The following is a 24258-nucleotide window of genomic DNA, read 5'->3' on the forward strand; positions in this document are numbered from 1 at the left end:
AATAAATCTCTCTCTATAAATGGTTGTTATTTTTCCAAAACAATGAATTCTAACGCAGAGAAAATTGCTATCACTTTATAAAATGGGAAAATGATATAGTTCAGATGTGAAATACATCATTTCAAACATCAAAGTTCATCTATTTCTTAGCTTATTTGTTCTTTTGGGGTCAGGTGAATTGTTTAACATCACTGAAACATTTCAGAAAATAAGTGGAATTCTCTTAGATTTGCAGATAAGTATTTGAAATTGCTTCTGGTAAGAGGATCAGAGTGAAATGAAGCATAGAGATAAAAAGAGAGAATGATACAATGGATGTGATTAGGTGACATAGTTGAAGAGAGAAAAGGGATCCAGACAGGGAATTCAAGAAAATGAGCACAGACATATAGAAACATCCTACAGAGGACACAGAAAAAGTAAGGAGATTTGGCAACAACCTACACAAAGGACTAAAGAGAACAGAGATATGAAATTATATCTTCTGGGGTCGGGGGGAAGGGTAATTGATTCTTATGAAAATAGAGGAATTGAACAAGAGTGCAACAAGGTGGTCTCAGAAGGTGAAAATCGTACGAAACAATGGGAGAACAATGCAGATGTGCTGGTAAACATGGCCCTGAGTGTGACAGGTAACCTCCTGTATGTGTTAAATATCATATTCAAAGTTCAGTACCTTTGCTTTATCTCTCATTGATCCTTTGCCCAGGATAGACATTTTAGCACCTGTTTCTTCCTGTAGTCTCTTCAAGGAGTTTCCTCTTGGTCCAAGCAATTTCCCCACAAAATTGAACTAGGAAACAAAATCAATAGAATTCTGTTTAAAAGTAGAAAAAAGTAATATTTTGCACCAAAAATAAATGATAGGTTATGGGCTTTTCAAACTTTACCATGTAGAAGGGAGTTATGCCATTCACACACATAGACACACACAAAACTATTTCAGACCTCTAATCTAGGATCCATTTTAAAAAGGAGACCTCTTCCTAAAAGATTGCCAAAAATCAATAATATGTTGAACATATCATATACAGTACTTACATAATCAAATAAATAAATCGGGAGAACTGTGGTTCTAAAGGCTTTTTCTCTCCAGATTATTGAAAGAAACAATTATGTTAGACTATGTACCTTCTAAATTGCAAAGGCTAATATTTTTAAAAGATTTTTAAGATTTTATTTATTTTTGAAAGAGAGAGAGAGAGAGAGCATGAGCAGGGAGAGGGGGAGGGAGAAGCAGACTCCCCTGCTGAGCAGGTAGCCCTACCTGGGGCTTGATCCCAGCGCCCCAGGATCATGACCTGAGCCAAAGCAGACGCTTAACGGACAGAGCCACCAATGTACTTCTTAAATAGATTTTTAAAATAAAATTTAATATTCATTTTTGTTAAGTATTATCTGTGCCCATAACATTCTATACCAAATTTCATGATTAGGCATAAAACAATTCAATTATTCTTCAATCTTACATTCTCTATGTTAAAGAGTTGTTCTAAAGATCAGCAAATAAAAGATGTGATCACACATACAGAAAACTTTAAAACACTACTGATACCACATATATACAAAGCAGTTTTTCTAAATGGGAAATTCTGGGAGGTTTTTCAGTTTGTTTATTCTTCCTGAAACTGGCTAAAAACAGGTGAAATAAGGGCAGTTATGAGAGTATGTTGTCAGCTACAGAATAGAACATTACCACACCAAATGACTTGGATAATCACTCACTGATTAATTTAAAAAATACAAAGGTCTGGGGTGCCTGGGTGGCTTGGTCATTAAGCATCTGCCTTCAGCTCAGGTTGGCTCAGGTTGTGATCCCAGTGTCCTGGGAACATGAGACCAAGGCCACCATCAGGCTCCCTGCTCAGCGGAGAGCCTGCTTCTCCCTCTCCCTCTGCCTGCCACTCCCCCTCCTTGTGTTCCCTCTCTGGCTGTCTCTCTCTGTGTCAAATAAATAAATAAAATCTTTAAAAAAATAAAACAAAATAAAAAATAGAAAGGGCTTAGAATGCACCAAAAGCTGTGCTGGATAAACGAAAAACAGATAAATAAAATTAAGCTACTGCCTTCTAAATCAGAGGTTTTCTATATATTTTTAAATCTATAGTTCTGTAGTAAGAAATACACCATACTGAATGGTTAAAGACTAACTGCTTTTCCCCTAGATCTAGGATAAATTCAAGGATGTCTGCTCTCACCACATTTATTAAATATTGTACTGAAGTGTGGATTGCTGTATCTACAGGCAAATAGATAAATGGACCAGTATAAAGTTCAGAAAGATGATACACTTGGATGGTAAATTGATTTTCAACAAAAGTACATAAGCAATAAAATTTGAAATGCAAATCTTTTTAGCAAATGAAGCTAGAACAATTGGATATTCATATGCAACAATCAAACAAAAACCCAAAACAAAACAAAACACAAAAAAAATCTCTTCTGTCCTACCTCACATTTAGGCAGGCTTTATTTTGAGATCTATCATAGATCTGAACATGAAAACTAAAATGATAAGAATTTAGTTAGAAAGCATACAAGAATGCCTTTGCAAATTTAAACTGGGAAAGATTACTTAATAGTAAGCAAACAGCACTCACTAAAACTTTTGCTGATTCAAAAAACATTCAGAAATTAAGTAGATAAGCCACAGACTGGAGAATATACTCCCCGTGCATACATCTGAAAAATGATTAGTATCTTAAATATAACACTGTATGTAAACTAACTGGAATTAAAATAAAAACTTAAAAATAATGATTAGTATTTAGATCTATAAATAACTCTATCAAGTCGATAATTAAACACACACATATCAGAATTATTAAAACAAAACAAAAAAAGACCAATGTTGACGAGGATGTGAGACTGCTAGAGCAGCCACTATTAGCAGTTAAAATGATACAACTGTCTTGGAAAGATTGACAGTTACTTATAAAATTAAACATAGAGTTACACTATGCGCCAGAAATTCTAGTCAGGTATTTAACCAAGGGGATATAAAAGCAAAATGACTTGAACAAGAATGTCCATGATATCTTACTCACAATTACCATTAAAATAGAAATAAATCAATGCCCATCCGAGGAGAAAAAAATCAATAAGTTTATACATAAATAGAAAGGAATTAGTCATTGATTAACACAACAGCATGGATATATCTCACAATTATGTGGAATGAAAGAAGCCAGATCCAAACAAGTGTATCATGTTAGATTCCACTGATACAAAATTCTAGAGGCCAAAATAATTTATGGTGTTAGAATTCCTAAGAGTGGTTGCCTGTGGAACATAGAAGGCCAGGATTGGACTGTCTGGAAAGTGGCATGAAGGAAACATCTGGGGTGATGGAACTGTTTTCTATTTTGCTGAAAGTATAGGTACATTTTTGTCAAAACTCAAGTCTTACACTAAAACCTGTGCATTTCACAGTAGGTTGAAAACATAGAAACATTTTAAAAATACTATCATAATGTCTTACAAAAAAAAATACTATTCCCAGGTAGTTGTACAAAGGAATCTCACTAGACCTTCAGGAAATACATCATTCCAATCTAGGCAGGTGTTGGAGGAATCATTGAGAAGATGGGACTACTGACTGATCCCACCACCTGGGTTTCTGCAACCAGAGGCTCTTTACTCCTCCCTTGTCCTTGGAGTTTATGTTCTGTTCACTGATCCCACAATAGGAGCCACTTCACGGACACAGCCTTGAGAAAGAGTGATGTGTTATTGAGACCATCTGAACTGTATACATGACTGAACCCTACTAAGGCCTTTACATAAACTCTTAAGATTCTGGTGGGCTGGTGCTGAGATCTACTCATTTTGCAGCCACCCAAGACAAGCCTCATTTTAACTTGCCTTGCTAATTAAACCTTTCAACTACTGATCTGGAGTGGCCTGCCTCTTTCTTTAGTCTGTTCTTGCCTTCCATGTATGGGAGCTAGATTTGAAATTCACCCAGGAAATTCTTGAGGTTGTGAGCTAATAATAGACTATCTAGAGAAAGAAATGAAGAACTATCCCTCTACTCAGTTAGTAGACTAATATAACCTTGATAGTAAAAGCAAATCAGAAAAGGGAATTTATGGAGCAAACCTACTCATGAAACAAAACCCATTTAACAAAACAGTAGCATAACCAAGGCCTGTTGTACATACAAAAAATACATAATGATTGAGTTGTATTTATCACAGATACATGGGTAATTTAAGAGTCATAACCCCTCATTGTAATTTACCTATTAGTAATGGAGAAAAAGAGGTTAATATTTTATTTGGACAGCAAAAAAAGGTTAACATTTTATTTAAAAAGAAAAATAATTTTATAAAACTCAATTTCAATCGTTATAAAACTCACATCATCTGAAAACCCAATGGAAGCTCTATTAAAACCCAGTAAGAATTGTATATTTAATAGCAAAATAATACCAAAAACAAGGTAAAGATGCACATTCTTGTTTTATTCAACGTTGAAGATTTAAGCCACTGAATAAGATAAATATTATAAATGTCAGAAAGTAAGAAACAAAATACCATTCAAGGTTTATATAATTTATATACATAAAAAGCTCAAAGTAATTTCAGAAAAATCATTAGAATCAGTAAAAGAGCTTAGCAAGGTGTTTCATACAAAATCAATATAAAAATCAATTGTATTTTTGTACATCAGCAACATATAATTAGTAATTTAAAACAGAGAGAGAGAGATACCATTTATGGCATCAGTAAAAAATAAATAAGATTTTCTAAGAATAAATTTAATTGTGTATAATCAAAACCTTTACAGAGAATATATAAAAAACATTAATATAGCTGTCAAATGGATATAAATAGATTGAGAGACAGATTATGTTCATGGACAGGGAGTCTCGATTTCTAGTATTTTCAATTACATCTATAGGTTCTATACAATTCTAATTAAAATCACAATAGGATTTGGATCAACTTAAAATTAGTTGTATAATTTGTATGAAAAGGTCAAAGTCCAAAAATAGCCAAAACATTCAGAAGCAGAAGAACAAGTTAAGAATCATGCCTATCACATACAAAGAGTCATTATAAAGAGTCACTATCATTAGTTATGATAGTGTGATTATGTACAGTCCTGGAACACAGAAAACAGAGCTACAGAATCCAGAATCCAGAAACAGACTCTTAATTTATGTTAAAGTGATATATGATACAGGGGTCAGTACAGATCACTAAGGCAGAATACTGGGCCCCTAAAGATGTCCATGCCCTAATACACAAGATCTGCAAATATGTTCTCCTCCAAAAGGGACTTTGCAACTGTGACAAAATCAGGAATCTTGAGATGAAGAGATTATCCTGGGTTATCCAGGTGTGCCCTGTGTCCTTATAAATTAAAGAAGAAGGCAACAGAGTCAGAGGTTGGAGTGATGCGCGCGCTGGGTTTGAAGATGGAAGGGAGCCAGGAGTCAAAGAGTAAGGGCAGCTTCTACGAGCTGTAGGAGTCAAAGAACAGATTCTCCCTTAAAGCCTCCAGAAGGAAGGCAGCCTTACTGACACCTTAATTTTAGCCCAGGAGAACCATTTTAGACTTCCGACCTTCATAACTGTAAAATAACAAATCTATTTTGTTTTAACCCACTAAGTTTGTGTTAACTATTACAGAAATAATAGGATCTAATACACAAAGGAAAGAAGGGACTATCTAATACAGAGCATGACTGGCTATCCACAGTAAGAACAATGAAATTGCTTCCTACACCATAACAAAAAATAAGTAAATACAGATGGATTATAGATTTAGGAGTGAAAGGCAAAATTTTAGAATTTCTAACAGAAAAATACAGGGAAATAATGCCTAAGAGTTCTAAAATAAGACATAAAAATATGCTAACTGTAAAATAAAAGTTTGATTAGAATTAACAACATCTGCTTATTAAAATACACCACAAAGAAGTGGAAAACATAAGCCACAAAACTGAAAACTATTTGCAGTACATGTTACCAATAAAGTATAGGTTACAAAAACAAGTATAAAACAAGAAGGAAAAGATAAGCAGCTTACTAGATAAAAGATAAAATCGTGAATGTTATTGAAGAAAGAATTGCAAAAGAAAAATGCATGAAAATTTCAACCTCATTAGAATTTAAACAAAACTAAGATGACAATGAGATATCATTTTATACACACTGTGATGGGAAATGAAGTCAGAAACCGAACATGGGTCAGAATGTGGAGCCACAAAGACTCACACACCCTGCTTAAAGAATGTAAAGGATAGAACCATTTCGTCATCATCTTATAGATCTGTAAATGTATTTAATCAATGTCTTAGCAATTCCCTTCCTAGGTATATTCTGTAGAGAAGTCTTAGCACATGCAAGAATACTAAAAGTCTCAACGCTTGTAAGAGCAAAAATAATTGGGGAAAAGCTATCGATTCAAGAATAGTATGCTGTCAACTTAACCCCATACCAACAGTTGGCTATGTCTATGTCTCCTAGATCCCCTTCCACATATGCTTCCTTTTGTGGATTTTGTCAATACAGGAAGTTGCATGAGATGCAGAAGGCGAACATGAATTGGAGTCCATTACTCTTGGCAAATCATGGTTCTCAGCACGGCTGTTTTACTGACCTCTACATGAGCTCCCACTGCATGGATACAAGAGCCCCACAGATCTATCTCTCCAAACTTCTGGTTCTAGGGTCCGGCAAGCTTCAGGCTCAAGTTCTCACTGCCCATGGGTGGCAATTTTCCTAAGGTTCCATCTTCCATCTTTTCCAACATAATGCTAGCTCTAAATTATAGATTGTAATATTATATAGAGAGTAGATCCTATTTTCCTCCCAGAACCATGACCGGTGCACATAATTAAGTAAACTGTGACATATTAGTGGAATATTTACAGGAGTGAACATAAATTGCCCATAACTACATGAAATTTCATTATTAAATCCTGGAAATAAAATTTTGAGCGAAAAATTAAAACTCTAGACATATGACACTATTTTTATAAAACACAATAAGCAAAATTAATAATGTTTTATTTATGAATAAATGCTTAAGTAGTTAATCTTATCCTCAAATAACAGGTGTAATAATAAACACAAAATTTAAGGCCTTGGTAATCTCTGGGAATGGACCCTAGAGAATGTGGTCAAAGGGAAACATACAGATTGTGTCAAGTAATAGGTAATATTTGAGACTTTAACTTGGGGGTTCACAAGTATCCATTTTATTTTGTTTTAAGCTCTACGTGAAAATTACACATATTCTTTGAATGCATTAAATATTAAATAATTTTAAAAAATCAAATAGATCAATTCCAGCTAAGTAAATTTTGACTGAACTTCTCTTTAACGCTGTTACAGAACCTTCTTGCCCCTTTACTGGTAGTAGTAAAACATCAAAGAGAAAAATACCATAGCACTCAAAGTGATGTTTCCATTGGGAATGCTTATGACTGAAAGGAAGAGAGAGCATTTCACGCATTCCTGGCTGAGGACAGGTTATTGACAAAATGCATACATGGGCCATACTCTTGAGAAGTGTCTGTTTTTGACTTGATTATTGTGACACGTTTCCCAACACTTCTATTTCAAGACAGTAGCTTCATTTCTAACCAATGACCAATTTGAAACCAATTGTCTGAAACTGCAAGGGAGACATCCCTTTTAATTCTTTCACGAACTCTACCTTTTGAAACAGAACACATACATCCAACAGAATGAAGGTGTTACATAATCAGAGATTTAACTTAAACTGATGTAAAGTATCTTTTATGAGTAACATTAATTATATCGCATTATTTTATTTTATTTTATTTTTTTATTTTTTTTTAAAGATTTTATTTATTTATTTATTTGACAGAGAGATAGACAGCCAGCGAGAGAGGGAACACAAGCAGGGGGAGTGGGAGAGGAAGAAGCAGGCTCCCAGCGGAGGAGCATGATGTGGGGCTCCGATCCCATAACTCCAGGATCACGCCCCGAGCCGAAGGAAGACGCTCAACCGCTGTGCCACCCAGGCGCCCCAATATCACATTATTTTAAGCATGAAGTCCTTTTAGTGTGTTTTTAAAATGTTTAAATATACAATCTACCATTTGCTTTTGCAAACGAGTATTTATTTATCATACTTTTTAAGTTTGCTTATGTTATTTTATCACTTCTCTAACACCTGCAGTTTTTGAAACCAACTATGAGGAATGGCTCAGGAAAATTGTTTCCCCCCAATTATTATTCAAATACATAAAATGCCTCAATATCAGTGAACAAGTAGAGCATAATGCTTAAGAGCATGGTTCTCAAGCCAGATTACATGGGTTTGTAAATTCACTAGCTATGTAAATTTGGCTACATTACTCAACTGTCCCTTAGCTTCATTTTTCTCATCTGTAAAAGGGGAGAATAAAGATAGTAATACATGTACAATAAGTGCTCAATAAATGTGGATTGTTCAAAGAAAGCAAAAACACTAATTTGAAAATATATTATTTTTACCATACCATTATTTACAATAGAGAAGATATGGAAGCAACCCAAATGTCCACTGGGGTGCAAGCCAACAAAATAACAGACTCTTAAATACAGAGAACAGACTGGTGGCTGCCAGAGGGGAGGTGGGGAAGGATAGGTGAAATAAAGGGGATTAAGAGGGACAAACTCCCAATTATAAAACAAGTAAGTCATAAAGATGAAAAGTACAGCTCAGGGAATATAGTCAATAATATTGTAATAACCTTCTCTAGTGACATGTGGTGACTACCTTCATCATGATGAACACCAAGTAATATACGGAGTTGTTGAATCATTATGTTGTAAAACTGAAAATAATATAACATTGTATGTTAATTATAGCTCAGTTTTATAAAGCGGGTTGAGATTATTAAATGATTATTATTTTTTTCAGGAAATTGTACTAGTATCTGACACCTATAGTGAAGTTTGACTTTAGTAACCCTTATTTTTTTATTTTATATTAATACTTTTATTTTTATATGTATTATAGACATGATTATGATTTTTATGATTATTGGCTACTATTACTTGCTACAATTAACATTTTTCAAAGGCTCACTGTGTGCTGGGCACTAAGTCCTCCACATGGATGATCTCACAGCAAGTGTCGTGGCAGGAAGAGATGATTACAAACCCTCCTCACATGGCTGCCTCTACTATAAAGGCAGGTGCCTCCATCCAAAGACTGGATAGCATTTCTGTTTGAGATTTTAAAACATAACATGTAATCACGGAAGCTGGTACATATTTTTTATGTTGTGCTTAGTTTTTTGAAATTTATTTTAAGATAAATTCTGAAAATAGCCAATACAAATGTTGTTCTAATGAGACATTTTTTTTCTCCCTCTACTTTCATCCTATATTCAGTCCACCTTCAAACAAAGTCAAATGACATAATCATGACAGGTGAATTATCGGTTCACTGAAAACAGTTGGTTCTAACCTTTTCCTTAAAGAAAATCTCTTTTAAACACAGAAAATAACTCAAACACTACAAAGCAATGTCTTCAATATTTAGTAACTTGGGAAGCTTTAAGATTCTTAAGGCTTAACAGAGTGAACACAGCTGTGTTTCCAGTATGTTAAATATCTTCAAATAATTTGAAGGTATTTTATCCACGTGTGTTTTAAGAAAATTAAATTTGTGTATGTCAAATTCATTTATGCTAAGTCACTGAACAGTTGTTTTGCAATAAATTTTATATTCAAAAAGCCTTTTGAGCAATTTTAATCAGATTTTTAATTTTTTTCCTAAAAGGAAATATTTAAATCATGTCAAGTAATATTAACTGAAAGAACACATTTCAATGGATTTGTAAAGCTACAAAACATAATTTGTGGCAAAGCAAGTGCTTTTCATAAAACTGGGGACATTTTAAGAAAAATATTTTAGGGACGTCTTAAAAATATATTTTATTTATTTATTTGTTTATTTATTTATTTTTTTTTTAAGAGAGAGAGGGGGAGAGAGAGAGACAAAGATAGCGAGAGAGAGAGAGCACAAGTGGGGAGAAAAGGGAGAAGCAGGTTCGATCCCAGGACCCTGGGATCATGACCAGAGCCTAAGGCAGACACTTAACTGACTGAGCCACCGAGGAGTCTCTAGGGACATTTTTAACGTAGTAAACCCAAAAATAGTTTAAAATTAGGTAAAAATAAACTTCAATAATATTGGGCATATGTATTTCAAGGTTTACCAATGCATCCTCTAAGTATAGGATACCCCAGAATCTACAGTCTCCCTTTATACCCTTTCTTTCTCGATTAATGTAATTCTTCATGATTAATAATATTTCATCAGTACCTGTATGAAATAAACCTTTTTTTTTAACACGTGGTATTTTTCTAACAAAATGTTTGTAAACTAATTCCAGCAGCCCTGTTTCTTAAATAGAACAGGCAATTCACTTAGCCTTAGTTTTCTTTTTGTGGGCATTAAGATTACATCTGCTTTGTGATGAAAGGGCAGGGTCGATCACTAGGGCCACTTATGAAGAATCTCTGAACTACTAGTCTCTGCTGCTGGCCTCATCTATTCTTCTTTCATATGCCACAACTGGGTTTGAGGGTCCTCAAATTCCCCTTGTCCTCACATCTCTTTATATTTATATTTGAACACCATTTTCATCTCCATCCTATTCCTGGCTTGAGTATGAATCTCCTTCTTAATCAGTATGAATTCATAGAGCTGCTTGCTGTTCTGTGTTTGGGAATTCAATATTAAGTCATCCTTTGGTATTCTACTCTTGTGTTTGTTGCTATTAAAACAAAGTTAAACAAATTTAGGCAGATTGCACAAAGAGAGACCACAGTTGCAGATCAAAAAATATTCTTCCTGTAGAAATAGACAGGAAAAGACAACACTTCAGGTACTCATCTCAGCAATCATCAAAGGACATTGGTGAGCAAGGGAACAGAGCTTTATTCAACTGCAAAAATATCAAGCTATGTTTGTAGAATTAAATAATAATATTTGGAATTTACAGAGAACTCTATCAAAGAAGACCACTTTCAATTTAACAAAATAGACAGTGATGAGTATTCAAGAAAACAGTGGTGGGGAGAAAATGTTTCAGAATTAACCATTAACTATAATATCAATATGTTGTCATAAACTAAATGTCATTCAAAAAACATATTTATATAAAATCAAGGATGGAATCAATTCATTTACTTACGAAACACATTGGTTTAGCACCTAAAACTTGTGAAATGCATGGGGGATATAAAGCGAACCAGATATAAGTACTTCTTTCAGGAAACTTATATGGGGAAAAGGGAATATACATAAATTGTGAAACTTTGTAAAAGAACCTGGCAAATGCCATAACAGAAGTACATTAAGTGTTACAAGAATTCAAAGGAAGAAGAAATTGTTTCCATATTGGGAAAGTTAAGAAGTTTGATGTTTTTGCTGAATCTTGAACAGGGAGGCAGAAGTTGGGCATAGAAAAAAGCAGGGACATAAAAAAGTGAAAAAAGGGAGATTGGAAAAGATGTAGTGGAGTGGGAAGAAACCAAAGATGGAGGAGCCCACTGGAAGTTGGTGCAAACTTGATAAATGATAATGGAGCATAAAGTAAAATGGTGGTCACCAAAAATAGAAGAGGAAAGGAAGTGAAAGAGAGACTGGGTGGTACCCATAATAAGACCTGGCAAATTATTCAATTGGGGGAATATGAAGAAAGGAAAGTGAATTAGTAATCAAAATATAGTCTACATCCAAATGATTGAAAATATATTGTTTCATTAATAAAACTATGGAAGACAGAAGCAAAAGTTTTAGAGGGAAATTTGTGGTATAATCTATTTCAGATGCCCTCCAAATGGAGAAATCTAGTAGCCACGAATGGACAGACACTAAAAGAGAAATATGAAAATATAGGTCTAGCAATTTTCTACATACAAGTGTTACTTAAAGCCAAGAAATTACTAAGGGAGAGAGTTAAGGAAAAAAAAAAAAAAAGCCCAGGAGAAAAGTCTGAGGAGCACTTATATTTAGAAGAGAAAATGAAGAAGAGGAGCAAAGGACTAGTTTACTAGTTTCTGGAGGAATACAAGAAGATGAGGAAAACAAAAGAAATCTAGATTTTTTTAAATAAATCACTTAATCACCAAATACATATCAAGTGACAATTATGCATCAAGAACCATGCTAGGAGAAGTTCAGGATTCCTTGGAAATGTGAAATTGGAGTCATTAGAAAACTCTTCCTGGGACCTAGCATTGAAACAGAGATGGGATGTGTGGGGAGCTGGGGCAGGAGCAGAAGATGAGAGAGTTCTAATGGAGACTTTCCAGAAAGAAGGACTAACATGTGAGGAAACCCCAAGAGCATGACAAGTTTGAGAAACTGAAAGCAATTCCCTTTGGAGGTGTAAGAAATGCAGCTGGAAGAGAGACAGACATAGAGAAAATATTGAGGTACTTAAAACCCTGTTGAGAATTTTAGTCTGAGGTAAAAGCAGTGTAAAGTATTTGAAGCATCTTAACTGGCAACGGGTGGAAGATGGGGGAAGCGAACTGTGGCATGACCAAATTTTACTCTCAAGGCATCTTGCTGACTGAGATGTGAGGAATGGAAGGAGTCGGTCAAGGGATGAAGAAATGAGGAAGTAATAATTTTAGCAGAAGCTACAGATGGAGGTAGACTAGACTTTGAGAAAAACGGTTCATTGGATTTGTCAATTAGGAAGAATTTTGATTCTGCGCTGAAATACCAATCATTATAGTAGATTTCATCTTAGAACTTATAGAACATTTCAAAATACAACAGTAAATGTCAACACATACATGAACCTGAAGAGTTTAAATAAGAAGGTCTACCAAAAATATAGGCAGTAATTACTCTTGCTTGCCGTGTGATCCCAAAATCCCACTGAGGAGTGCTCTCTTTAGAGGGAACTATTTGAATTTGAAGGAAGCATACATAGTTGGAGAAGAAGAATCCATTTACATCAAGTATAAAAATGTGAGTCCTCTAAAATATGGTGATTTGGTATACCCTGTGCCTAATCAATATTTGTATCTGAAGTTTCCAAATAACATGGTCTAGGTTAAAAATCATCCAACATTTTACCATTTTACAGGATAGTCCGTGTTTTACAGAAACAGCAAAGAAACTTGAGAATATGCTGATAAAAATGAGTGGACGTGAATTTTAGTAAGATAAATAATAATTTTAAGTTTTAATAATTTTCATAATGTAAATAATTTATTATTTTAATAATGTAAATAATTTAATAATTTTAAACACATATACAACTCACATCCCATTTGTTCTGCTGTAAATAATTCTTTACTATGTTTCAGCACTTATGTGTGTAAATCATATTCTCCTTTCACAGAAAACTAAAGAGCCTTTGGTCATATTTTAGATGTTTTTCATCCTGTGTGGAACACCCTAAAATGTTTTCTGAGCCATATTTATATAACTCTAGGGGCACCTTCTCCAAGCTCAATTTATTTTTATTTGGAAAGATACATTTAAATTACCATCATTAAGTGAAAAGTATCATTAACAAACAGCCCTAATCTGAATTATAACCACAGTTCGAACCCAAACACTGACTTGTTCAGCATGCACAACTGTCTGAATGGAAGTTTCTAGAGTACTATACGATGAGATTATCATACAGTCATTTGTAGAGGCAGATGATTGTTTACTCAGGAAAATGACTTCCAGGAACATAACTTTTTTTTTTTTTTATCTACATCTTTGCACTTTTAGTACTTAAAAGATATTTCTTGGCTTTTCAAATAATCACTAAAATAACACTTTAAGTCAGCTATATTCTCACACTTTAGAATTTAATTTTTTTTTAAATAAACCACAATGGTGCTGTTGTATAGAATCCTGAATTTCTAAAGTAAATCTTTTATTTAAATGTCACATAAGTCTCTTGTAAGCTGTGTTTACATGTCTAAAGTACAGGTGTTTGTTCTTTACAGAACTTGTTCTTCTCTATACTATGTCATGAAATCAATATAGGAGCTTATGCTTGATAAGGACATAATCATTCAAGAAGTGCTCATGGAGTATTTGCTACGTGCCAGGCACTGTTCTAGACACTGGGGATAGAGAAGCACATGAAACAAAGTTCTTTGACCCTAGCGAGCTTACATTCAAAATATACATTTAGGGGCACCTGGCTGGCTCACTTGGTAGAGCGTGGGCATCTTGACCTCAAGGTTGTAAGTTCAAGCCCCATGTTGGGTGTGGAGACTACTTAAAAATAAAATCTTTAAAACAAACGAACAAACATACATTTATTTCCAACTTAAAATAGCTAATTGCTTTTCTGTTCCCTAGATGCTATCTAGTTTTTTCAAGGCTCCGGCTGCTTAAAAATCAACTACTGTATTTTTTAGTATTTTCTTGCATATAATATGGATAGTCCTAATCATTCTAGAAGGATTTGTCTTAATTCCCTAAGGGTAGATATTAATTCAGTAGTAGAGTAAGAAGAAAGTTAATTTTTTTTTAAGATTTTATTTATTTATTTGACAGAGAAAGAGACAGCCGGTGAGTAAGGGAACACAAGCAGGGGGAGTGGGAGAGGAAGAAGCAGGCTCCCAGCGGAGCAGGGAGCCCGATGCGGGGCTTGATCCCAGGACCCTGAGCCAAAGGCAGATGCTTAATGACTGAGCCACCCAGGCGCCCCAGAAAGTTAATTTGATTAGCTCATTTAAATAGCATTAATTTGATCAACATTGGTTAAAATATTGGGAGCTGTGAGCAGACTCCTCAGGTGGCTTTTCACCCGACTATAGGTAGTATTCCTATCTGTTTTTCTGAAATCCTCAACTGTGAAACGGATATGGATCTGTTAGAAAAGAAAACAGGAAACCCAAATTTCAAGTCCTTCTTCATACCTGTTTAGTGGTTTTAGAAAATATAAAATGTACTATATATTTGAAAGGAAACTACTTATACCAGAAGCAGAAACACAATATATTAAACTCAATGATTCTTCTGCTTGGACTTGATTCTTTTAAGCCAATGGACTCTGTCCAAGCTAAACATTCTTTTTTTTTTTTTTTTTTAAGATTTTTAAAATTTATTTCTTTGAGAGAGAGAAAGTGAGAGAGATCACAGAGGGAGAGGGAGAAGCAGACTCACCACTGACTGAGAGGAGAACCCAACACAGGGCTCTATCCCAGGACCCTGAGATCATGACCTGAGCCGAAGGCAGCTGCTTAACTGACTAAGCCACCCAGGTGCCCCTATGCTAAAGTCCTGCTGATAATTAAGGAGGGTATGTGTTGTGATGAGCACTGGGTGTTATATGCAACTAATGAATCACTGAACACTACATCAAAAACTAATGATGTACTATATGCTGGCTAATTGAACATTAAAAATAAAAAATTAATTTAAAAAAATGGGAAAAAAAAGAGTCCTGCTGATAAATGTGAAATTGCCATGGCTGCCCAGTCCTCATTATATGACATGCCTCCTTCAGAAAATGTCAGCTATTGATTTGCATATATTGAACATATTTATATTAAGCTATAATTCACATACCATAAAATTCACCCATTAAAAGTGTACAATTCATTTTTTTAGTATACTCACGGTGTATTTTTTAGTATATTCATATTAAGTATGTTCACAGTATAGTCACAGGACTGTGTAACCATTGTCAAAATTGAATCTTAGAATGTTGGAGTCCTCTTTAGAAGAAGCCCCTTATCCATCCGAGTTACTCCCTATTACATCCCTAAACCTAGACAACCATAAATCCACCTCTGTCTCTACAGATTTGCCTGGTCTGCACATTTCATATAAATGGGGTCATGCAATACATAGTTTTTAGTGACTGACTTTTTTCACTTTGCATAATGTCTTAAAGTTTCAACCATGTTTTGGTTCTTTCTTTGTATCGTTGAATAATATCCCATTGTATTGAGTATCATATTAACTTTGCATTTTCCGCAGTTGCCCTCTTTCACGTTGAGAACATTCCTTTATAATCCTAGTTTGGTGGGTGGTTGTTTTTTGTTTTTTGTTTTTTTGAATCCAGAAAGAGTGCTGGATTCTGTCAAATGCTTTTTCTGCATCTGTTGAGATGATCATATGGTTTTGTCCCTTATTAATTGTGATAATGCATTACATTAATTGATCTACAGATGTTAAACCAAGTTGGATTCTTAGGATTAGTCCCACTTTTTCAGAGTGTACAATCCTTTCCATATATTGCTGCATTTGGTCTGTAGTATTTCACTGAAAATTTTCTGCATCTAGAAAATACCAGATTTTTTTTTTCTTTTGCTGCTTTTGTCTGGAATAGACAGAATGATGGCTTTATAAAATGGTTGGGAAGTGTTCCCTCTTTTTCTAATCTTTGGAAAAGCTTAGGAAAATTGAAATTAATTTTTTTGAATGCTTAGTAGAATTCACCAGTGAACCATCTGACCCTGGGATACTGTCTGTGAGGTTTTTAATTACTAATTTTAATCTGTACTTGCCATAGTTTTACTCAGATTTTCTATTTCTTCTTGAGTCCTTGTTGATAATCTGCATCTTTTAAACAATTTGTCCATTTCATCCAAGCTACTTAATTTGTGAGCATATAGTTGTTTATAATATTCCTTCATGATCTTTTTTACTACTCTAAAGTAGTAGTGATGTCTTCACTTTCTCTCCTGATTTTAATAGCTTGGACTGCTTTTTTTCCCCTCCCTTGGCCAGTCAAGCTAATTGCCAATTTTGCCAATCTTTATAAAAAAACAATTTCTTATTTTGGTGATTTTTCTCTATTGTTTTTTCTTTTATTCTCTATTTCCCTTATTTCTGCTCTAATCTTTATGATTCCCTGCCTTTTGCTTGTTTTGGTTTTAGTTTAGGTTTTTTTTTTTTTTTTTTCTAGTTTGAGGTGAAAGGTTATTTTATTGATTTGCATTTTTCTTCCTTTTTAATATAGGCATTTATTGTGATAGCAGAAGGGTTCTTCTTGGCTGTGTCTTTCCCTGTCTCCCTCAAACGTCTGGTTGCTGTGCCTTCTGGTTATTATCATACAGCTCTCAGCCTCCTCTTAATTGTTCTCCACCAAGGTCCCCACTGTTCATCAACACTCTTAGGCATATCCTTCTGCACTCTCTGTCCCAGATTATATCTGTCTTCACAGTGACAGGTGCAGATCACTTTGTACTTAAGCTCTGCTTTCCCTCTGAACACTACTGTCCCAAACTAGGTATAGGACCCACTTCTCCTGTAGTAGCCACCACTCTATGATTGTGGATTAGAATCAACTTTGTGGGCCAAAAAAGTTGTGAACATGGGCCAGGCTATCAGAACAGAATACGGGGCAAACCTGAAAGCATTACCCAAACCACACAGACCCAAACCACACACAGCACAAGGCTGAATTCTCACTGTCACGAGGGCTTAAACACAAACTCTGACCAAACGCTAATTGAATAGAAAGCTAGTTTTCACTTAAGCAATGCCTGGACTTCTGATTCATAGAAACTGTGAGATAATAAACGTGTGTTATTTTAAGCTACTGTGTTTGTGGCAATTTGTTACACAATAGAAAACGAATCCATCCCAGCTACATTCATTTGCTTTATCCCAAATTACACATTCAATAATCTCAGGAAAACAATTTTAATAGTACCCCCCCATATGATTATTGGAAATAGCTTTAAAATATCATACTGTCTCCCCCTTATCCTCACATTTTGGGATGTTTTGTTCAGTTAACCCTCCTGTAATGCAACCCACCGCATATGCAAGCATCCAATAAGGTCTCATTTGTGTCACCTCTGAAGACTTGGGGACACGGGAACTGATAAAAATGGGCCAATGTTTATGCTGCTTGGGTGTGTCTGTGACTCAAGACTCATGTATTTTCTATGGCAAAACACAGACCCTTCACAGTTCCTGACACCATCTATGCTTATGTATCATTTTAATTCCTGGTATCAATTGCTGGTGCCTAATATTTATTGATCTGTATCACCAGAGGGTTTTTTTGGGATAGTTTTTCTCAGTAAATTTTCCTTTTAGTATTATTGATACTCTCTATTGTTTCCTTCATTTTATTATGTTCTTTTCTGGTCATAATTTTTTTATCTCCTACTTTATTGATACTAACTTTATTTTTCTATCTTCTTGAAATGAATATCTAGCTAAATAGTTTTCAGTGTTTTGTTTTTCAATGTATGCATTCATGGCCAAGTATGTCTGCTAGAGCTGTATCACAGATATTTCGTCATTATGTGGTTAAATATGCTCTTTTGAGTTGGTAACCATGTACAAACTTCCAGCTATAAGATGGCTAAGTCTGACAATCTAGTGTAAAATATGGTGACTGTTGTTGGATAACAATATATGGTATAATTGAAATTTGCTAAGAAAGTAGAACTTAAATATTCTTACACACACAAAAAATATGTGAGGTGATGGATGTGTTTATGAACTGGATGGGGTAAATATATATATACGCACATATATATGTAAATATATATATATACACACACGAATATATACACACACGCACACACACACACACACACGTCTATATGTATACGTATGTATATGTATATGTGTATATATATATATATATATATATACTCTTTTTCCTCCTTCTAAAGCTGCTAGTAGAAATAATCTAAGTATTATCATTATATCCTCCAGGACATATTTTCTTCCTTTAATTATTTAAAATGAGCGTGTGTGTGTGTGTGTGTGTGTGTGTGTAAGAGAGAAAAAAATGGAGAGAGAATGAGAGAAAGTGATAGTCAGACTTGGATTTTATAAATATGAACATTTTTATGCTATAATATGTAAATATTTATAAATATTTATATATTATAAATATAAATATATTTATTTATATATTTTAATATAAAATATGTGTTTATTTATATATTTATAATATATTATTATAAATATATAAATATTTATAAATATTTACATTTTATGATGATGTTAATGACTTAAGGTTCATCTGAATATATATCTAGATCTCAACTTTTTTTGGCACAGGATTGGGGTTTCAATTTCCTATAGATGGTTTTTTCCTCCACCGTAACTCCTGTAAGGATTAAAATCTTTCTTGCGTGATTGGCATGATTTTTCTGATCCCATTTTCCCAGTGGATAACTCTTCTTGTCCCAGGCTTTATGCAGTGAACACAATGATCAGCACTACAAGCATATTAAGATAGACTTGATTAAGGTAACCTGTTGTCCTTCTATAGGTAGTAGAGCCCCTGAGTTCAGTTTCCAGACTCAAAAGACAAGATACATGCTCTGATTTCCACGTAACACCATGCCAGTGGCCTCACAATAATTAATGTCTCTCTTTTCAGAGCAATAAGGGATTTTTTTCTTTATTTTTGGTCAATTTTGTATATGGATTTTTTTTGTTGTTATTGTTATACTTTAATTCTCATTTCTATATGTAGTCCATGTGTGCATGGTTCTTGTCCAACATCTCAGTATTTTTTATTAATGAAATTAATCTAGAATATCTATGTTTATCTAAACCCCCCATATATTTGTTAGTCCTCATGTACTACAAACCAAATTTTTGGTTAAATGAGTTTATCTGCTAAAAAACTATATTGAATTAAATTACACAGATATATATTGTGTTCTTACTATACACATATCACTGACAAACATGCTATTCAAGATTCCAAAGGCAGAACTAGTCTAATCTCAACAGATCTATGATTCCATACAGTAATAAGATTAAGGTATAATTAATACAACACACATTATGATAAGGAATAACAAGGGTTGTGTGAAGATGAAGAGATGTTACCAGATGGTTAGGTTGGGAGTTAAGTAAATGTTCATGAAAGGTTCTAGGAAGTCAAGGTACAGGAAATGAATCACTAATTTGTGTTAAAAGATCAATAGGCTGTGTTGGTTGTGATGACGTGTGGGGAAAGGGTTTTATTCTAGGTGTTCACTTTGAAGTCCTTTCGGTAGAGAATTAGTTTGGGGGTCATTCAATTAAAGGGATTTGGATGCTTTAGGTTAAAGGATCTTGACGTAATTCTGTAAATAACAGGAACTCACGGGTGTACGCTTAGGTAGTAAGTCTATTATGCTCAGTATCGCATCTCCAGGGCCTACAAGGTGACTAAAATGGAGCAGGTGTTCAAAAGCATTTGCTGAGTGAACAAATAAATAAATAAGCAAGTGAAGATTCATGTCAAGTTCTTGCAGAACATCTAGTATCAGTTGTAGAATTTATTACTAAAGAAAGTATTTTTGGTTTTGAAAAAAAAAGTGTTATATTTGACAAAAATTAATTTCTTGAAGGGCAAGTATGTCCTTTCATTCTTATTAGTGCACATCACTAATAAGAGCAAGAAGTCCAGCTGCAGGTTAAGATCTTATGTATGATCTTTGAGGCCTGACCGTGGGCAAGTACCAGGCTTCACCTGGCAGGCTTCATGTGGAGAAGCTGCCATTCTCACATCGGAGCTGGTGCACAGCTACTAAATTATAGTTCATTGGAAGGAGTTTCAGTTACAGACTGAGGCCCACCAGTCAAGCTCCTACGCACACTTGCATTTCTAATCCCAGGTACCTCTCTGAAAAACTACTTATCTGGGGTCTTGAATGAGGCCATTTTTCCCAGTTCTGAATTAGTAATTTCCACTTCTAGCTTTTCTCCATCTTCCTCCCCCCTGCCAGGCCTCCATGTCCACAAAAATCAAGAGTCTTTTGTTGGGGCTCCTTCGTGTGGACACAACTCCCCCCATCTGTGTTGCATTCATTTAACCTTCACCCAGCGCCATTCTGTGGAGAAAAATGGCTGGCATCATTTTTGGTCCCTTGATTGCATTGTCATAATACGTGAACAAAAACATAAATGTTACATTCAGTCTGACTTACTGTCCTAATTAACCACCTTGACACACGGCAGCTCAACACATAATAGGTACTCTATTAATTAATTGATGGAAGGAATGCATTGATGAATGAATAAGTGATGATCCAGTAAGAGAAAGGTCATAGGGCAATATGAGCTTGGCGCACAAATGGAATACATAAGAAATGTACATCAACAGGCACAGTGTCTCCCTGATTAAAAAATTAAGAAATACAACATTTATCTTTCTAAATATCTGAAACATACGGAAAAATACATCTTACTACACATTTGAAGATGCCTCTGTAACATAATTACAAGGCATTTTTGGTTATCTTCAGCCAAGTGACTTCATAAATGCTTCTAAGAATATTTGCCTGACACCTTTTTGCAAAATCACCTAAAGTAGTCTTCAGCAGTTTTGTAATTCATTAATACCACATAACACCTTGGGATATTTTATGAACATAATACAGCCTAAATGAGAATTCCAAGTGATAGACAGATTTAGAATCCTATGACCAATATCATAAACTATACAAGTATTAAACAATAATATAAAATAAGCTTTTGGGGGAGTGTGTGTGGTGTCCTATATTTTATTGGGGTTCTTAACATATTTATCAGAGGTGCATAGATACATCAGAGATTTAAAACATACTTATGTTATCATTTATGTAAAGCAGTTTTGATTATTTAAATTATCAAGTTTTAAAATCTTCAAATATGACTTCATCTCTAGGTACCTGCAGAAGTTTTAACAATTTTCCCCCAAATAAAGATGAAACTGCTGATGATTTGACTTTTAAAAGCAAAGCATTTTAATTTATACTTTACTCTTTAGCAGAAGAAGGGAAATAGGACAACTTCTTTGTGATTATTTATACCATGGAAGTCATGACAGGAATTGAAAGAAAAATCTACTAAATTCATGAAAGTGTGCATGAAATGTAATAATTATTCTATACCTAAGATCTAATATTCTGAAGAAAATTACACCGCAGAAAGTACACTTAATGTACTTTAGTTTCTACTTCCGTGGTGTTAAAAGGTTTTAAAGTGCTTTGATGCAAAATGGCAAATGACATACTTTAGAGAAAATCAATATTTTTTGCATTTGCTACTAAAAGGGAACATTTTTGTATGTCATTGTTGGGAGACTTGCTCATAGAGAAGAAGTCAGCTATATTTTTAACTGATTTCTTCTCAAAATCTTTATCATTAATATCTTACTTCTCCACAAGCAAACTTCATTCCCCACTGACTTGCAAAAGGATGATAATTATTGTGGCAATGTCTACTGTTAAATTCTGTGCAGCATATTTAAAAACAATTGCTTTAAATCATGAACTAAGCACAGACAATAATTCACCATGATCCATAAATGTCTGTCCACTGTGAATAAAGTAGGTCTTGTATTTCTCTGTATGAGGATATACATTTCACCATGTTTTTTAGTATGCTATTTTTTTAGTTTCACATTTTAAATAAAAAGTGATTTTTCTATGAATTTGATATCCTATTCTTTATAGACTAACATATTAACCATTCTTATAAAATATGACCATTAAAAAAGGATGGCTTTATTTAAATTAATAATCACCAGAATACAAGTTAGAAATCCTGTGGGCAGCTACTATATATCTAGTCTTTTTGTACAGCCTGGACTCCTGTATTAGCATTTATCAAGATTTCAGAAATTTTAAATTGTCTCTTATATTTGTCATTGCAGAAAATTCTAAGAAAAATCTAATGCTGCATGCATAAATTTAGAAAAACAGCTACAATAGTTGAGGATTTTTTCAATTTGACACGTATTAATTGTACTCCTAATGCTTATACTAAGATGGACGGAAGTAAGACAGACATCTTCCCAAGTCTGCACATAACTAAAACCCGAGTCTCAAGAAGATGTAGTCATTGATATGTTTAAAACTCCTTTAATTTTACAAAGGGAACTTTTACAAATAAAATCATACAATAAAATGGTGTACCAAACACTACAAAATAGTTTAAAAATTAGTGCCTACAGATGTGCCAAGCACAGAGATACCAAAAGGTTTCTGAGATACCACATTTGACCATGAGTTTTCTTATGGCCAAAGCTAATTGAAAGATGATGTTAAAATCTCTAACAGTCCTAATATAAAAAAGCTTATATTTATAAATAAATACAGATTTACATGTACTTATAAAATATATAAAAACATGTGAAATTAACTTTTTATGGCACTACACATAGAGAGATTCTCAACTCCATGCAACAATACATTCAGGGACATGGTTTATAATGCAATCGGTCATAGCATTCCTCAAGGAAAGCCAAAAACATGTTAATCAATATTTATCGAATGTTTGTGATGTGCCGAAAACCCTGCTAAATGTCTTATATCCATTATCTTATTTCATTCTTAAGCCAAACCTATGATATACCCAAACTTTGATGGAATAACACCAAATAATATTTCAAGGGCGGTTATTATTTAGGCACAAGGATTTAAGAAAACAGTCTCTATAACTATGGGGATTAATTAAGAGATAACCTATAGATTTTTACAGATGTTTAAATGAGCCAAAATGTAGCATCAGAAATATTGTTTTCCTCAAATAGTATGTGATAAAACTCAAGCAGTGACCTCATGTTTATGGTTATATTTTACGACAACAAACTGGACTGAAATGTTGTGTATTAACTATTGTTCTGGGTAGTCTCCATTTGTCCATTCAGATCACCTGACAATTTCTCTTTGTTCGGGTCCGTGCCCCTGAGTTTCTCTGTGTAAATCTGTGGAACCTGATGTCTCCATGCTCTTTCCCTTTGGCTTCCAGTTGGATTTGGCCAATGAGAGACAACTGAAATAACTGGAGAACAGGACAGAGAAACCAGAGTGGTTATTTTCCAGTCTCCTTCTTGTTGTATATTAGTTTGGCGCTATGTTCCGCTGTCATAGGACAGAGCTCTTGTCTGGCAGCCGTCTTCTACAGCTGAAAGTCTCTCCCTCTCCCCTTGGTCTTTTAGGCTCAGGAGTAGTAAGGCTCCTCACTATTCCTATCCCTGGACATCTCATTGTTCCTTGTTAGTTTCCTTTAACACTGACCATAGTTTGTAAATATTCTCCTCCAGAAACATCTGTTAATCATTTTACACCTTTGATTGTGCTCTTTTTCCTTTTGAGACTCTGACCAACACAGTCATGAAGACCAAATATAAAGGTGATGTATTTTTTAAACGTATACCTAAACAAAGCTTTTACCTAATAGCTAGCCATGTCACATTTACCCAGAGGTGTACTGAGGAATGAAAAAGGAATGTAAAAATAGAGTTCCCTGGTGCTGAAGAAGAACTTAGTTGGAAAGATTTGGAAAAGCTTCTAGAGAAAAGTAAGTCTTCATCTTTGAAGAATAAAGAGGATTAAAATG

At 34.3% G+C, this 24258-nt stretch overlaps 1 protein-coding gene across 2 annotated transcripts in view; it reads right to left on the reverse strand.

Moving 5' to 3' along the window:
• KHDRBS2 (KH RNA binding domain containing, signal transduction associated 2) overlaps window positions 1–24258 on the reverse strand; it is a 540418-nt gene that overhangs the window by 334211 nt on the left and 181949 nt on the right. For both annotated transcript variants that reach the window (XM_044387131.3, XM_057303916.1), the window contains exon 3: window positions 677–793. In XM_044387131.3, the coding sequence (XP_044243066.1) occupies window positions 677–793 (117 nt within the window). The remainder of the gene's footprint in view (window positions 1–676; window positions 794–24258) is intronic.

Source organism: Ursus arctos, unplaced genomic scaffold (assembly GCF_023065955.2).
Source record: "Ursus arctos isolate Adak ecotype North America unplaced genomic scaffold, UrsArc2.0 scaffold_29, whole genome shotgun sequence".
Classification (NCBI taxonomy): domain Eukaryota; kingdom Metazoa; phylum Chordata; class Mammalia; order Carnivora; family Ursidae; genus Ursus; species Ursus arctos.